Raw genomic sequence first — 18,833 nt, 5'->3', positions numbered from 1 at the left:
AACTTGTAGACAGATATCTAACAAATGAAATTGGCAGCTAGGTGGTGCAGTGGGTAGAGCATCAGTGCAGGAGTCAGGAGGACCTGCGTTCAAATCTCACCTCAGCCACTTGACACTCACTAGCTGTGTGACCTTGGGCAAGTCACTTAACCTCAATTGCCTCATCCTGGGTCATCTCCAGTCATCCTGATGAATATCTGGTCGCTGGATTCAGATGGTTCTGGAGGAGAAGTGATATTCACTTTAGTCTAAAGAAGACAGGGTAAGGGGGAGGGGACAAGATAACTGTTTCTTAAAAAAATGGAAGAATGGGTATGTGGAACAGGGATTAGATTTGTTCTTTTGTCCTCAGACTAGGTGGAAGTTTCATAGAGGCTTAATGTCATTCAATTGCCTAGCAATTAAAACTGTCCAAAAATGGAATGGGCTACCTGATGTGTTAATGAGTTTCTCCCTAAAAGATTTGGTAGCCACTTGTTAGGTATGTGGTAGTGGGGTCTTGGGAAGGGTGGTGGGAAAGGGCTGGAGAGTTGAATTAGATGGTCACTAAGATCTCTTTCAACTTTAATTCTATGGTTCTCTTAAAATGAAGATAGTTCTTATACCTAACTCATCTTGTTGTTGTAAGGAAAGCACTTTGTAACCCATAAAGCAATATACAAATTTGTGCAGTCATTTTTCTGAGAATTATAAAGCATTGTATGATGCAATAGCTTATCATTTCTGTAGGTACTATGAGCAATATAAAATGGCATTTACATTAGATAAGTGCTGAGCATACATAGAGTAAAAAAGTGTTCTGAGTAATAGGGAATGGGTTACGCTTTCTGTAAGATGAGCCTTAACCGCGGTTTTGAAGTTGAGTGAGAGGATCCCATGTCCAGTGATGGGAGCAATAATATTTTACATAAAACTTCACTTTATATTAAAATAAGATTTACGTGGGAGATGTTATGGAAGACTATTTGAGGACATGTTGAGTAGTAAAGACAGATGATGAGGTTGGAGAAGTGTACGTGGGGGAGCCCAGTTGATGGGCACACTTTAATGCTAAAGCAGATATCAAACGCAAATATGCAGCCTGTCACAAAGCTGCTAGCTTGTGAGGTGCAGAGTAAAAATTCAATCAGAAATCTTGAAGGTGGGGCTTTCTGTGGTCTGAGGTCATCATGGAAAGCTTTGTGGAAGAAGTTGTATTAAAAGATCTCCTAAATTTCTAGCTTTATGCTCTGTCACTTTGAAGTAAAACTGTTTTCTGGGCCTGGAAAGAAGTATAGAATTTGGGGTAGTGGAGAAAGTTAGATGTCCAAGTGGATAGAGCACTGGGCTTGGAATCAGGAAGACTCGTCTTCCTTAGTTCAGCTCTGGCCTGATTCTAGACAAGTCACTTAATCCAGTTTGCCCAAGTTCCTCATCTGTAAAATGAAGGGGAGAAAGAAATTGCAAACCATTCTGGTATCTTGGTCAAGAAAATCCCAAATTGGGTTGTAGAGAGTCTGACAAAACTGAAAAAAAAAACAACTTTATGACAACAAAAAGTAGAGAAAGAAGGGGAAATCCCTTCAAGGATGGTGAATAATTTGGACAAAGGCATGGGCTTTGTAAGGAAGTTCACCTGCTAAATAGATAAGGAGGGACTAGCCTGTAGAGGACCTTGAATGCCAGATTGTTTGGATTTGTTATAGGTTTGAGATAAAATACCTGTTTTTTGGATGGCATCCCACCCCTATCCATGAAAGGAAAAAAAAAACTTTATCTTGGGCCACATAAGTAAAAAGCTTAATTCAAGGTATTTTTTTTAAAAACAGAAATATAAATATTTCTCTTATCTTTATGTTAAGATCAAGCTCAAATGTAAAATGAATACTTAAATTCTGTATTATGATTAGATTAAGGGCATAGGGATTAGGAAAGGGAAAATGGAAAGATGGGTGAAAGGCAGGAATAAAAAATATCAAATGGAAACACTGATATAGGCCGGCACAAACAAATGTAGAGACTTTCATGGTTTACAGTAGTCACTTTTCAATGTATTTTTGGTACTATCATCATATACATAAATCATCTCATTATCTATAAAGGTCAAACAAAGATAAGGAAAGGACCAGATTTCACCGAAGATCTGGAGGCAAAACAATTGAAGAACACTCCCTCTCCCACCAAGAGAAAGTTTTTAATGATTTTTATTTTGACATTTCCATAGTTTTCCCCAGTATTTCTCCTCCTGAAAGGGTGGTCATTGAAAGAGAGACACACACACACAGACACACACACACACACACACACACTTTTAACCAGGGAAGAGAAACCATGAAAATGTGTGTAAGCTTAGGAGGAAATAACAAGATGAGAGAGAGGCTGGGACATGAAACACTGATTAAATGTTGGGAGTCAGGCCCTACAGTCAGATCCCAGCTGTGCTATTTACTGCTTTTGTGACCCTGGCCAGTGATTTGGCCTTCCTTTTTCCATATGAAGAAAGCGAGGGAATTGAGTGGAAAGGGTTCTGGGGTCTCTTGCTGCTGTGTGAGCCGTGGAACTAACCCACGAGGTAAGTAGAAGGCCGCTGCAGGTTCTTCAGCCGAGACTCACAGTATTGATAACTGAGTCTGTTAAGTGGAGTTCGGAAAGCGGAGACTGACAGGGTGGGGGGCTCACAACCGTCGTACAATGCCAGGCTTTTTTAATGCAGTTTTTAGTTATGCTGATTTCCCCCTCTTTTTTTTCCTTTTTGTCTTAAAAGTACTATTTGTTATTTGGAATGATTCCCTGGGATGGGGAGGAAGAGAAATACTGGGGAAAACCGTGATGTAAAAAAGTCATCAGAACCTTGGTGTTCCCTGGCGATTATTCGGCCTCCAAATGTTGGCACAGGAATAGGCAGCAGACGGACATGTCAGATAAAGCCCTCGGATTTCCAAGGGTCTTTTTAACCAGCTGTGCCCTCAGGCTTGGCACAAGGACCGGGAGTTAGGAGAAGGAGCATACGCGCCAGAACGCCGAGTGAACTCCAAGCAGGTCCGAGCTTGGAGGTCAGGGGGCCAGAGTGGCCAGCCAAGCTTCAGCAGAGGCCGGGCGAGCGAGCGGGTCCGCTTGCAGAGGTGGCACCGAAGGGGCGAGAGATTGGGGAAGCGGGACCCGCCCCCGTCCGTTACGCAGCCCGAGGGAGCTTCGGAGCAGGGGAAGGGAGAGGAGGGGCAGGGTGCCGCCCTCGGAAAACACTGGAACCTCCGGAGAAAGCGTTGGAACACCCGGGAAACTGGAGTGAAAAGGCGGCCCCTGGCAAATCCCTTTTCCCCAAGACGCGCCGAGACTGAACTCAACACCGACCAGAGTCAGCAACTGTGGCCCAGCCAAAGCCAGTCAGAGCTCTCCTGAGTGACAGCCTGCGGGGAATGTGGGCGGAGCCTCAGAGACCGGGCCAGTGATTGGAACAGGCAACCATTCCACGGATAGGCAGAGAGATGGGGCGGACGTCAGGCCCTTCTCTTCGATTGGCTGCTCGAGGAGGAATACTGGAGCTGTGCCTAAGATTGGCAGGCGGGAGGCGGGCTCATCCAGGAGTTTCCTCTTCTGCGATTGGCAAATGAGAGTAGGCGGGATTGAGCTCGTAGTGTAGGGCTGAGGATTAGCTCGTTGTGGAGAATATGGGCACTGGGCAGGGAAGGGAAGAGAAGAGAAGGGGGGAGGATTTGCACTTCTAATTGGCTGTTGGAGGGATGGGGGTGGGTGCGAAGGCCAAGCGGAAGGCTGGGGTTGGCTGACCAGCTTCTGATTGACGGACAGCGAGGCGAGCTGCGCGACCAGCGGTTTGTTTTTTCGGAGCGTTCCTGAGGTGGAGAACTGCAACCGGACGGACCGACGGAGACTGGCTGAGGGAACGGGCCGGGCTGGACTGGGTCCGGTCTGGGATGTAGCGGGCCGACCCGCCCATGCCCCAGCGCCCGGCGGGAGTCGGAGCCGGAGCCGGAGCCGGGGGATGTGGCGGGGGCCTTGAGCGCCGCCCGCACCCCCTGCCCGGAACCAGGCCCGCAGCCCTCGGCATGCAGCCCCGGCTGCGGAGGTGACACCCCGGAGTCGAGGAGCCGATCGCGCGGCGGCGGCCGCAGCCTCCGCCACCATGGGTGAGTGTCGGCTGTGCCCCGCCCCGCCGCGCGCCCAGGACTGGATCCCGGGGGGCCGGGCCCGGGGTCCCGCGCCCCGCCCGCTGCAGCCTCCCGGGGCGGGGGCCCCCAGCTCCGCCCGCCCGTCCCGGGAGGAGAGGCCCCGGCCCCGCGGAGGAGCCTCCTTGGCGCCCCCCGCGGCAGCTCCTTCCGGGGCCGTTCGGCGGGAAGGTCTCAGGGAAGCGGCGCCCGCGGTGGGGGGTAGGGGAGGGAAGCCGGGGCTCCCGGCATCTCCGGGGCGAGCGGGGCGGAGAGGGGGAGCCCCGAAGCCCGGGAGGGGGGGCGGGCTCGGCCTGGCCCCGATGCAGGCCCAGCTGCTGCGGTGTCTTTTCCTTGGTTTGTGCCTCTCCCCGCCCGCCCCGCCTGTGTCATTTCCTTCCCTTGGCTCGCTCAGGCTGGCTTGTTCCCGGGGCTCGATCTTTCTGTCTATGGTCCCTAGTGCAGAAGGCAGCCCGGGAGGGAGGAGGAAGGGAGAGAGACCGACTGAGGCTTCTCTCGCTCTTCGCAACGTATTTGAAAGGGATACGTTCTTATTGCAAAAGCCCTTCTAAAAACACCACTCAACAAATGTAAGATAAATGGTTGAAGGAAAGTTGCGTTCCAGAGATGCTTGGGGAAGCAGTGTTTTCAAACTAATTAGTGTTGCAGAAAGGACAGTTTAAGGAGGTATTGAAAACACGTTTTATTTTGTTTTTCCAAACGGTGGTTAAGGTTAGAAAGACCTTAATGGACAAGGTATTTCATTTATAAAATTGCTTATCACTTCTTATCAAGTTGCAGCATTTTATATTAATCATTTTGTCTTGCTTTTTTATTCAGTCCCTTAGTTGAATGAAGATAACATGTGTACAGCGCTTTGGAAACCTTAAAGGGATTTGTTTTATATATATATATATACATATATATATAAAACATGTTATCTAAATAATATATAAATTATATATAATGATCTATGTGTAAGTCTATCACTATGTAATAGTGATCTGTAATAGCACTATTATGCTATTACACAAAATAACATTATTCTATGTAACTGTGATATAGAGACAGCATCTATATAAATATTCATTTTTATTATTATTACTAGTTATTACTATTATAACATTTTGGATAGTGCTAAATCACCTCATAAAAGGATGACTTCTCTAATTTCTTTTATAGTATTTGCAAATTTTACTGCACAGCCTTATTCTAGGAAGTGTTTCCATTGTATTTCACAAATAGCCATGAGCCTTATAATATTTTATATCCTTTTTGGTAACCGGTAGAATATAAACTCTAGGAAGGTAGGAACTGTTTACTGGTTTGTTTTTGGTCTTTGCATCCCCCAGGCCCTGCCACAGTTTTGTATGTGGTAGTCCCTTGATAAAAGTTGTTTTGAATTATATTGAATCTAGCTAATTGCTTGAAATCCATTGCCATACTACTGATTATTTTTCAAATATACTTCACCTTTATATTACTCTTATCTCAATACATAGTTTAACAAAGGAAGAAAATCGACATTGAAAGGGTCAAAGGCAATAAAGTTTTCCAAACATAGAATAAGAGAATGTTTAGAACTGGCAAGGATATTAACGTTCACCTAGTCCAGCCATTATATTTTACAGATGAGAAAACTGAGTACCAGAGAGATTAAGTGAGTTGTCTAAGATCACTCAGGGGATTAGTTGCAGAACCAACGGAGAACCTATGCATGTACTGATTCCCATACTGCAACATACTGCCTTCAGTTTGTTAATGAGGTCCTGTAGAACAAAATCATATTACTAGAGTTAAGATAGATTGTATCCCTTGTTTCCTTTGTATCTCCTGGAGCTGTTTTTTGTTGTTTTTTTGTCTTCTTGTTACGGCACAAGATTAAATAAGGTGCTCAGGAATAATCCTTAATAAAAGTCATTTTTATTATTACCTATTATTACATGTATCTTGGACAGATTACAGATGAACATTGTATTGTGTCCTGAATTGAATAGAAGAAAGAGAACAGGCTAGATTTCATTTTAATGCCCTCAAGCTTTTCTGTGACACAAAATCTTATCTTTTTAACACTGATATTCTTCCAGTGATGCTATATGATTGTGAATCATAGAATATTGTGATCTTTGAAGAATCAAAGGATTATAGATTTTAGAACTGAAACCAACCATCAAGTAGAAATCCTTCATTTTACAGGTGAGGAAATTGAGCTTGAGAGGAGTTAAGTGATTTGCCCAGAGTTACATAACTTGAAAGTGTCTGAGGTGGAATTTGAACTCAGGTCTTCTTGACTCCATTGTCTGCCATTCTATCTACTGTACTACCTAGCTGCTTTAAAATTGCAGATTCAAAGGGCAGTGGAAAGACTCATCATGGGAATAAACAGGTTGCAGCCTACCACCAATGAAGACTTGTGCTGAAGAAACAACAAAAAATATTGAAGAGATATATGACCAGGAAGAGGAGATGGGCTGGTCATGTAGTGAGAATGAGAGATAATAGGTAGTCTGTGTAATATCCTAGTGCTACCCATGTAATGTCAAGAGACCTAGAAGAAGATGCCTAGCATGTTGAGTTGACCATCTGTGGAATACTTTATGGGAGCATATGCACCAGAGACACAAGATGAGGCGGCCTAAATGGCTCATGATCTGTATTTTTGGAGGGAGTGCCCATACCAGTAAGATCACAGTTCATCAAAATGTTGAAATACTCTTTTGTTTTTCAGTCTTTCCTGTAACTCCTGTAGATGTACTACTTAATATTTGTTACATATGATAATGCAGTAAAAAAGATAGAGCTGATCTACTTCAAAAGTAAAAAAAAAAAAATCTTGCATGAAACTGCTATTAGCTATTTAGGCTATTAGAGTTGAAAAGTCTGCTAAGACTTTTGGGACACCTCGTATTTTTTGTCAGTATAATCCGAAGCTAAATAACCTTAGCAGTCTGACTTTGAATTCTGTCATTGCTTACTGTCCCCAAGCGATAACATTTGCGGAGAAGGTGTTGTCTTTTCTAGGCTTTATCTTCAAGGTGACTGTAGCACTCTGGAGAAAGGTCTTCTGTGAGAGTACCAGTAGGAGGGCCTCAGTGATGGATGCCTGATATTTAAATAAACAAAACTGCTCTTACTCTCTGTGGTTTCAAGAAGTCTCCTATTTTATAAGAACTATAGTAAAAACAGGGGAATGTCCTTAATCTTTTGGTTTACTTTGTGAACCAATATTTTAATGTTCTAGAAAAGTTTTCTTCCTGTGGATAAAGTAATAAACCAATAATATAAAATACTTGAGGTTTGTAACTTCTTAACAGCTAGATCAGAGGCATGCTTTTGAAACTGACCACATTTGGGATATGTTGCACTATAAGTCATTTTTTAAAATGTCTACTAAAATATATATATATATATCTTATTTTCAAGAAGTTGCTGTTTTAAATGTGTGTAATTCTACTATTTGTGCTATCACTTATCATCCTGTGTCTATCCTGTTCTTAGCCAAACTCCTTGGAAAAAACTATATATGCTCTGTGTACTACTTCCTCTCTTCTCATCTTTCTTAAACCTCTGAATTCTGACTTCCAGAGTTCATTAACTGAAACTTCTTTTTCCAGAATTACCAACTGATCTCTTAATTGCCATATTCAATGGCCTGTTCTTAATCATTATCCTTGCTGAACTCTCTATAGCTTGATTATCGATCACCCTTTCCTCCTAGATACTCTCCACTCTTGGTTTTTATGACATTGTTCTCTTTTGGTTCTGCTACTTGTGGGACTATTACTCATGCTTCTTTGGTGGATTTTCATCTATGGTATGCTACGTCTGTAAGTATACCCAAGGCTCTGTCCTGGGTGCTGCTATTCTCATTTCTTTCTTTTTTTTCTTTCTTTCTTTTCTCATTTCTTTCTCTCACTTGGTGACCTTGATTTATTTATCATTGCTATGAGGATGGTTTTGATAATTACTTATCTAGCCTTAGTCTGAGTTTCAAATCATGTCACAAACTAGCTATTGGACATTTTAGACTGGATATCTCTTCATCTCAAGTACAACATTTCCAAAATTGAGCTTATTATTATCTTTTCCTGCAAATCCAACTCTCTTCTGAATTTCCTGATTTCTGCTGGAAGTGGAATCTTTCCATTTTCCTAGGTTCACAACCTCATTGTCATCCTCTGCTCTTCAGTCCTCCTACATATAATAATAATAGCTTACATTATATAGTGCTTACAATGTGTCAGGTCCTAAGCAATTCACAATTATCTCCTTCAGTCCTCACTGCAATCCTGGGAGGTAGGTGCTATCCTCATTTTCAGGTGAGGAAACTGAGGCAAATTGATTAAGTGACTTGCTTGTGGTCACATAGCTAGTAAGTGTCTGAGGTCAGATTTGAACTTGGATCTTTCTGACTTAAGCCCAGCACTTTATCAAGTCACATGTCTAATTAGTTTCCAAATCTTTCTTTTCTCCCTTTTAAACATCTCTCATAGCATATTTTCCCTTTTCCCCACTCATGTAGCTACCACTCTAGTTGAGGCTTTCATTACCACTTATCTGGACTATTGCAATAGCCTCCTGTTTGATGATGTCCCTGTCTCATCTCTCCCCCCACAATCCATCCTCTGTAAAGTCGCACATCACTTCAATAGTGATTTTTATTAGAATGCAAGTATCACCATGTTACTATTCAATAAACTCTTCTTGCCTTTAGGAGATCAAATGTAAACACTTATCTGGCATTTAAAGCTTTTTACAACCCACCTCCTTAATAGTTCTCCAGTTTTCTTGTACATTACTTCCCCTCCACATACATACTCTGTGATCCAGTCATGGTGACCTGTTGGCTATTTCTTATACATTATAATCCAAATACTGTTTCTGGTCTCCATGCCTTTGCATTGGCTGCTTCCCATGCCTGGAATACTTGCCCTCTTCACCTCCACCTCTTGGAATCCCTTATGTCCTCAGCTCAAATTGTTTTGGAGAAAGTTTTTCCTAATGCCCTTCCTACCTTCTGATGGGTTAGTGCCTTCTTTTCTAAGGTTATCTTATATCTTCTTTGTATGGTATCTTGTACATACTGCACAGATAGCAGTGGGTAATAAATGGATAATAATTTGTCCATTGATAGCAATATAATAGCAGAGTTGAATTAATAACCAGTATTCAGAATTCTGACAATGCCATTATTTTATCCTTTCAAACTAACCTGACTTTCTTAGCCATTGCTTTGTTATTATAAAATAATAAGTGGAGATAATAATTGGCAACTAATTGACTACATATATGTATATACGTATAGTTTATATATACATACATATAAGCTAAAGGTGACTTCTAGAGGGCAGTGATTGATTAATTTGCTTTATACTTTTCCTAATAAAGTGCCATGAATAGATGTAGATATTTAATAGATCATAGTAAAGATGATAATTTCCATTTCAGTGATATGAATAATGAAAGTTCTAATTTCTAGACTGAGATCTGCTTTACTTGCCAATTTTATTTGGTTTTTATATGTTTGAGTTCTAGTAAACGTCAGTGTGTGATCAGATTGGCAGTTCCAACTGCTGTCTCCACTATTTTTCTTAACTCTAGCCCAGTGGGGAAAAAAGTAAAAATTGATTCTTATTTGAGAACTTAATGGTATGTTCCTGGTCAATACTTCTATTTTGAGGTTGCCCCTAGTTTCTCAGAACTTCTCTGAGCTCTAGATCTAAGTCAGTTTAAGGATTTGAGTTAGTAATGAAAATAAGTCTGATTTTATTCACTGCTGTCAGCTCTAGCAAGTTCCTAATTTAATTATCATCACTCTGTAGATGAGTCACAGATCTGTACATACAGCCGCAGCCTCTTCTCTGTGTTTCAGACCTGCATTACCAATTGCCTAGTGGACATTTCAAACTGGATGTCCCATAGATATCTCAAATTCAACATGTTCAAAACAGAATTCATTCTTTTTCTCTACCGTTCTTCCCCTAAACTCATTCCTCTTTAGAATTTCTCTATTTCTGTTAAGTACATCACTATGCTTCTAGTATTCCATGTTTGCAACCTTGTCATTATCATAGATTTCTCATTCTCATACTACATATAACTAACTATAACTAACTAACATTTATGTAGCACCTCCCATAGCTAGTTTGTGACATGGTTTGGACACATAGTAGTCTCCATGTAAATACTACTTATTATTATTGACCTACTATGTTCCAGGTATTGTGTTAAGCACTTTACAAATATTATTTCATTTGATCCTCACAACAAGCTTGGGATGTATGTACCATTATCATATTCATTTTATCGTTGAAAAAAATGAGGTAGACAGAGGTTAAGTTACTTGTTCGTGGTCACAAAACTAGTGTCCGAGGTTGGATTTGAATTCAAATTTTCCTGATCACAAGCCCAGCCCTCCATTCACTGTGCCATTTACCTCCTTCATATCCAGTCAATTGCTAAATTGTGCCATTTTTACCGCCACAACATTTCCCAAATCCAACCCCTTCTTTCTGTTCTCTTGGCCACCATTTTAATTCATACTCTGATCACCTCTACTCTATTGAAATATTGTCCCATTTGATCTATCTGCCTCAGTTCTCTTCCTTCTCCAATCTATCCATCACATAGTTGCCAAAGCGATATTCCTAAAAAGCATCATAACCCTTCCCCAACCTACCTTTCTAGATGCATTATACATCATTCCCCTTGTAACATCCTTCAATCTAGCCAAATTGGCTTTCTCAGTTTTTCACACTTGGCACTTTTCCTATTTCCATGCCTTTGTAGTGACTGTCCTCTTTCTTGGAATCTTCTCCCTCCTTACCTCCTCCTCATAGAATCCCTTACTTTCTTCAGCACTCAACTCAAGCACTTCTACATGTAGCCTTTTCCTATTTCTACCCTCCTCCTTAACTACTAGTGTTCTCCCTACCTAAACTACCGTGTATTTATTTTGTGTTTTTCTGTAGATATTTATGTACATATCTCTCCTGAAAGCATATAAATTCCTTAAGATGAGGGACTGTTTTTTGTCTTTGTATCTCCTGCATCTGACACCATGCACATAGTAGGCATTTAAAAATGTTTATTGATTGTTGATAATAGAAACGCCAACATTAGTTTGGACATTGGAAGGTACTTCCTTTTGGCTTTGATATATTGTAATTCTAAAAAATCTGGAATTGTATAGTTTTTCTCTTGGGTGTACCAAAAGTTTCTTCTAGTTTTGGTCTTCAAAGTGACAAGAGCTGCTGTTAACATTTGAAATTAATTCAGGAATACATGCTTAGAGCTAGAAATAATTGCCCAGGGAAACGGAATCTCGTTACTACTGAAGAATAATGACAATCTGGAATTGTTCTGTGAACTAAGTGGACATTTAACTTTCCTTATCCCAAAGGAGTGTCTTTTTCTGGTCAAAGAACTTGGGTTAAGACTAGAACCAATAGGAACCATGGATAACTAGGACCTATCTAAATCCTGGAAGATCCTGCAAACTCAAGAATTTCCCCATTTGGACTAGTCTCAACTTGATCCTTTTGAATTTGGCTGAGTTTTGAGCAGTCTCTATCTGTGGTAGTCATGAGAACTATCTCTGAATACCCTTTGAAAGAACTTTGGTGACTGTCTTTTGTTTTAGTATTTAAGTATAGGGATAGGGAACGTGTGGCCCTCTGAAGACCTAGAGGGCCACATGTGGCCTCAAGGCTGCAGGTTCCCCACCCCTGTAAGATGTATTTTTACTCTTGATCTGCTGGGTTATGTCATGAAATTTCTGGCATTTTCATTTTTAGATTTTTCATTTAAAAAAACCAACCAGGTGGCTGTCGTAGGCATGGTCCTGGAGTAGAAAATTGTAAAGTCTGACGTCAGTCCTTTGAAAAGCAATTAGAACCCATATGTGTGGGTCATTATAGAATCCATTGCATTTAAGTTAATTTTTTTTAACAGTAGAAATGGTAATAGTGTATGTCAGTCCATTTCCAGAAGTGAGGGCTTAGGTGTGTTATTTTGTTTTAAGTTGTTATTATTGAATGTTTCTGAGTTTTGGATTTTGGCCATTCTAACTTGGCTTAGAATGCTGATGCTTCAGGAAGTTCCCTAGAACTTTAAGTCTTAGACAGCTGGTAGAAGGAGGTTATTACCCTGGGAATTCCCCACAATGATAGAATCGCAGATCTTCCATATTTTCCTCTTATCTTAATTCTAATGCCTTCCATCTTTTAATTATTTTTCTATTTATCCTCTACATAGTGTACTTGTACATATTTGCTTGTTGTCTCCCCATAAGATTGCTGAGCTAATTGAGATTATGGAATGTCTGTGGTCTCTTTTTGTATTCTCAGTGCTTAGTACAATACCTGGCACATATTTGATCCTTAATAATTGTTTATTGATTGTCTGACTGACAAAATACATTCTCTAGCTTCTCTTCCTAACTTTCCTATTTCAGTTAAGAATACCACCATCTTTCTAGTCACCCAAGCTTGAAATTTCAAGTCGTCCTACACTTCTTACACACACTCAGCCCTCATATTTAATCAATTGCCAAGTCTTGTCTGAGCTACCAATACAATATCTTACATTTATCCCCTTTTCTCTCTTTGCATAGCTGCCAACTTAGTTTAAACTCTTATCACGTTTCACCTCAACTATTACTGTTGCCTCCTACTTGGTCTCCCTGCCTCCAGTCTCTGAGTCCCAGAAGTCCATCTGCCATACAGCTGCCAAAGTACTATTTCTAAAGCACAGGTCTGATTCACCATGTTATTCTCTGCTCAGTAAACTCCACTGGCTCCTTATTACCTCTGGGATCAAATACAACCTCCTCTATTCTCATTTAAAACTTTTAGATCCCTGGAAGGTAGGTGTTATTATTTCTTCATTTTACAGATTAGGAAATTGAGGCAGGCAGGTTAAATGATTTGTCCAGGATCCCATAGCTGATAAATGTCTGAATTTAGAAATAAGATCTTTAAACTCAGATCTTCTTGACTTCAGGTTCATTATCCCTACTGCACTTATTCTGAAAAGAATATCCAGAAATGGAGAAGGTAAAGGTAATAGAATTGTATAAAACATGATGAAGAGAAAGAGCATGCAAAACCTAGTGACACTGACTACGTTACTTTACTGCTAGGGAATTGTAGCTTCATCTGTAAAATGAAGTGGTTTGGTTAGACCAGTGGCTTCCAAGCTTTATTTATGGATACTCCCTCTAAATTTTTTTAAACCAAAACAAAACAAAAAGTCAGTTGTGCTTCTCACTTTTCATAAAGCTATTTGTGTAAATACTTTGTATTGTAGAGACAATAACAAATTCAAAACAATTAAATTTAAATATAATTGCTGACAAGTTCAGAAGGTTATCTGTAACTGTTGTTTCCTTGGTTTTTAGCAAGTTCCATGGGTGAGGGAAGAATCACCTTGTTACCCTTACTAAAATGAATGATACTGAGACTTCTACACAGAGATTGTTTAAATTCAAGTTTGTACACCACATTCAAATGCAATAATGCATACGTCTCTGTTATGAAAACTGACCAGTCTTCTGCTTTAAGATTATATATACATGGGCTAACTTGAATTTGACCTTGTTTATGCATATATCATAGAATCACAGAATTTGAGAGTTGGTAAGCAACCTTAGTAGCCAAGTAGTCCAACCTGTGTACGAAAGAAATCCCTGGTATAACATACCAAACAAATATTTGGTCATTAGAGCCCCTGCTTGAGGACCTCAAACAAGGAGAATCCACCACCTCTTGAAGCAAGCTGTTCCATTTTTGGACAGCTCTAATTGTTAGCAAGGTTTTCCTGGCATGTAGCCTACATTTGCCTCTTTGCAACTTCTACCCATTACTCCAGGTTCTGTCTTCTGGGGCCAAACAGAACAAGTCTCTTCTCAATTCTGAATGCCAGTCCTTGAGATATTTGAAGATGCTTATTATGTTCCCCCTGAATCTTTTTTTCTCCCAGCTAAAAATACCCAGGTTTCTTAAACTCGTCTTCACATGTCATGGATTCAAAGTTCTTCACAATCTTATGTGACTTTTGGACTCATTAGAGCTTAGTAATGTTCTTAAACTGTGGTGCCCAGAACTTTAGATGAGGTCTGACAAGAATGAAGTATAATGGAACTATCAGCTCCCTATTTGGAAAATGTGCCTCTCAATGCAGCCCAAGATCATATTTGATTTTTAAGATTCTATAACAGTGCTGACTCATGGTCTTTTCAGTCCCCTAATGTCTCCCCTCTCTCCAGAACAGATGTTTTTTAACCGTGCCTCTCTCAGCTTGTACTGATGAAGTTGATATTCTTTTGTACCTAAGTGTATATGACTTGTGTTTATCTCTTAAATATAATTTTATTAAATTCAGATGTTCCTTTCAGATCCTGTCATTCTTTTCCTCCTAATTCAGTGTCATTGTTAAATTGATTGAAAATGCCTTTATTGATAACTTTAGGTATTGATAAAAATGTTAAACAGCATAAAGCCAGGTACAGATCTCTGGGGTTCTCCAGTGAAGAATTCCTGCAACATTGACATTGAACACTTCACAACTTCTTTTTGAGTCCAGCTATCCAAACCAGTTCCGGCTTCATCTGATTGTATTGTTGTCTAGTTCAAAATTTTCCATTGGCTCCTCAAAATTAGTACAAAATACTTATCAAAAGCTTTGCTAAAATCTATGTAAACCATATCCACAGCATTTCCCTCACTTGCTAGTTTGGTAATCCTTTCAATAAGTGAAAATGAAGTTAATCTGGCATGACCTATTCTTGATGAAGACATGCTTGCTTTGACAGGACTGAGCCAAAAAAGAATGAAATGATAATAAAAATTAAAATAATATTTGACAGGAAAAAGAGATGCCTTTAGGATCATAAGCAAATTTGTTAGGGCAGCAGGTTTTTTGGAGGACATGGAGTTTCTGAAAATATTTCTGTATTTTCAGCCAATGATTTTAGGAAGTGGGATGTGCCTTAATATGTTTTGAGGAGAAGGAATAGCTCCTTAATATGTTTTGAGGAGAAGGAATAGCTCCTTCTACCCAAAGCTATATAGATTGCCTAGCAATCCTCAGCCAGACAGGAAACATAAAATAAAGAAACAAAAGAGGTATCTACCCTGTAAACAGTCACAGGGTTATTGCTTTTTCCTCACCATGCAAAAAATAAAAAAAGCATCCTCATCCCTAGGAAACTTATCAGATGTCAAGAGGATAGTAAACTCCTAGTAGATTATAAATAGATGTGACTCACCTGAGGACAGAGATCTGGTGTTTTGTTTATTGTTTGTTATTTGTTATTGTTATTTGTTTGTATTTTCTGTAGCAGCTAGTACAATGTTATTGCATGAATAGATGCTTCATAACTAATTGAATGAATGAATGGATGTTTGGTGAAGTATATAATGAACTCCTTAAAAAAGTTCCTACTGCTCTGCTGGTTTTTCTTTAAGTGATAGAAGATATGGTATGAAATACCCTCTTTTTAGATAATTGTGGATATATTTTTGCATCTCATTACCTAAGATAATTTACTACATCTGAACTCTAATCTTTCTCATGTGTTCCTCTAATCTCTACCTTTAATCTTTGTTAGAATTAGCATCCTTAAATTATAAGTAGTATCTATCTAAAACCAAGAACAAACATATGCTTAGAGGGGGGATAAGCTAGAACCCTTTCCATTAAGATCAAGAGTGAAACAAGGATGTCCATTATTACCATTACTATTTTGTATTGTATTAGAAATGCTAGCTATAGCAATAATGCAAGAAAAAGAAATTGAAGAAATAAACATAGGCACTGATGAAACAAAACTATTGTACTTTGCAGATAATATGATGGTTTACATAGTGAACCCTAAAGAATCAACTCAAAAACTTATTGAAACAGTTTCAGCAAAGTTGCAGGTTATAAAATAAATCCACATGAATCATCTGCATTTCTATATATTACCAGTAAAATCCAGCAGGAAAATAGAAGAGAAATTCCATTTTAAATAAATATAGAATATATGAAATAATACTTGGGAGTCTTATCTGACAAAATATACACGCAAGAAATATATGAACACAGTTACAAAACATTCTTTATACAAATAGACAGACGTAAATAATTGGAAAAATACTAATTGCTCATATATAGGTCAGGCCAATATGATGAAAATGACAATGCTACCTAAATTTATTCAGTGCCATACCAGTCAGATTGTGAAAGAATTAATTTATAGAACTTGAAAAAAATCGCAGAATTCATCTGGAAAAACAGAGGGTCAAAAATATCAAGGAAATTGATGAAAAAAATGGGAAGGAAAGGGACCTAGTAGTACTAGATCTCAGACTATTTGATAAAAACTGTTGGGAAAACTGAAAAGTAGTCTGGCAGAAACTAGGCATAGACCAGCATCACATACCTTCTACTAAAATGAGCTCAAAATGGGTACATGATTTGGATAAAATGAGTGATATATAGTGGAATGTTGAAGAAATCACTTGTCAGATCTATGGATAAGGAAAAGAGTCCATGACCAAATAAGAGATAGAGAAGTTTAATAGGAGGTAAAAGGGATAATTTTTACTACATAAAATTAAAAAGTTTTTTTCACAAACAAAACCAATGCAACCAGAAATTAAAAGAAGAGGAATCTGGGATTGCATCAAGTTTCTTGGATAAAGGTCTCATATCTCAAATATATAGGGAACTGAGCCAAATTAAGAGCCATTCCCCAATTGATAAATGGTCAAGGGATATGAATATTCAGAAGAAGAAATTTAAACTATCAATACTCATATGAAAAAGTGCTCTAAATAACTAATAATTAGAGAACTGAAAATCAAAACAATTTTGAGGTACTATCTCATACCTGTCAGATTAACTGACAAATGCAGGAGGAGATATGGGAAAACAGGTATACTAATATCAGTCTTTACTGTTGGTGGAGCTATGAACTAGTCCAACTATTCTGGAAAGCAGTTTTGAAATATGCCCCAAAATCTATTCATCTGTGTATACCCTTTGAACCTGCAATACTGCTGGTAGAGACTATACCCCAAGAAGATCAAATAAAGAGGAAAGGGACCCATATGTACAAAAAAATATTTATAGCAGCTCTTTTTGTGGTGGCAAAAAATTGGGAACTGAGGTGATGCCTGTCACTTGGGGAATAGCTGAGTAAGATATGGTGTTGTTTTTCAGTCATGTCTGACGCTTTGTGACCTCATTTGGGTTTTCTTGGCAAAGATACTGGAGTGGTTTGCCATTTTCTTCTCCAGTTCATTTTACAGTTGAGGAACTGAGGCAAATAGGGTAAAGTGACTTGCTCAAGGTCATACAATTTACTAATCCTTACTAGGATGAGAAGTCAGATTTGAACTCAGGAAGATGAGTTTTCCTGCCTCCAGGCCTGACACTCTGACGTTGTACCTTCTAGCCACCTAGCATTATTGTGTGTGAAAGTAATAGAATACTATTGTGCTATAAGAAATGATGGAGATAACTTCAGAAAAATCTGGCAAGACTTATGAACTGATGAAAAGTGACTTGAGCAGAACCAGAAAAAGAATTTACATAGTAACAAATTGTCAGAGATTTAGTAACTGAATAATTCAGTGATCCACCACAATTCCGAAGAATTCATGATAAAACATGCTATTTACTTCCAGATAGAGAACTGATGGACTGAGAATACAGATTGAAGGATATTTTATTCTCTTCCTTTTTCTTTTTGAAACATGGCTAACGTGGGAATGTGTTGTACATGACTTCATGTGTGTAATAAATATTATATTTCTTGCCTTCTCAGTGGGTGGAAAGGGTGGAAGGAAGGAGAGAACTTGGAAATGGGTGGGTGAGGAGAATAAAAATGTCTCTCTTTTTTTTTTCAAAGTAGGCCTATATTCCCAAGTAGATAAAAGAGAGTGAAGATCCATACGTATGAAAATATCCATAGCAGCAGTTTTTGTTATGACAAAGAACTGGAAACAAAATGGGTTTTCATTAGTTTGGGAATGGATGAACAAATTAGTGTGTATGAATGTAATGATTTTATTATATTCTAAGAAATGACAAAAGGGACAGCTTCAGAGAAACCTGGAAGGACTTGTATGAACTAGTGTGAAGTGAGCAGAACTAGGAGAACATTTTATAGTGACTACAACATTGTAAATAAAATAATCCTGAGAGACTTAAGAATTTTGATCAGTGTAATGATCAATTGAGACTACAGAAAATTGATAAATACTTTCTACTTTTTGACTGAGAGCATGGTACAGAATGAGACATACTTTTTTAGACATGGCTAATATGTATATGTGTGCTATGTAGCTGTGCTTTTTTTGTTTTAAGGGAGGGCTTTTATTCTTTTTAAAGGGGAAAGTTATGGAGAGGACTGGGGAGTTAAGGAGTCTGGTAAAGAGATAGTAAAATAAAGATGTCAGTGAATCATTATACTGTAAATGAGAGCACAAGGAAGCTCTGAAGGAGACAGGTAAAGTCAGTTTTGAAGTTACCCTGTTAAACTGAATAAACAAAAAACTCTAAAGCTATGCCTAATAGAGATTTATGGTCTTATATATAGCCTTATTTTTATGTTCTCCATTATATAGAAAAATATTCATGTTTGTCAGATTGGTAGTAATGGAAAGGAAAAAATGGGTGTACAACATCTCAACTATGTAG

At 39.0% G+C, this 18,833-nt stretch overlaps 1 protein-coding gene across 1 annotated transcript in view; it reads left to right on the top strand.

Annotated features, from left to right (window-relative positions):
* Positions 1-3,776: 3,776 nt before the first annotated feature.
* The window catches only part of MAP3K3 (mitogen-activated protein kinase kinase kinase 3), a 94,624-nt gene continuing 79,567 nt past the window's right edge, over positions 3,777-18,833 (top strand). The window contains exon 1 of the mRNA XM_072645843.1: positions 3,777-4,124. Coding sequence (XP_072501944.1) covers positions 4,121-4,124 — 4 coding nt within the window. The 5' untranslated portion in view covers positions 3,777-4,120. The remainder of the gene's footprint in view (positions 4,125-18,833) is intronic.

This window comes from Notamacropus eugenii, chromosome 2, assembly GCF_028372415.1.
Source record: "Notamacropus eugenii isolate mMacEug1 chromosome 2, mMacEug1.pri_v2, whole genome shotgun sequence".
Lineage (NCBI taxonomy): Eukaryota > Metazoa > Chordata > Mammalia > Diprotodontia > Macropodidae > Notamacropus > Notamacropus eugenii.
The sequence above is the reverse complement of the archived record's forward strand: the minus strand, read 5'-3'. Positions and strand labels throughout refer to the sequence as shown.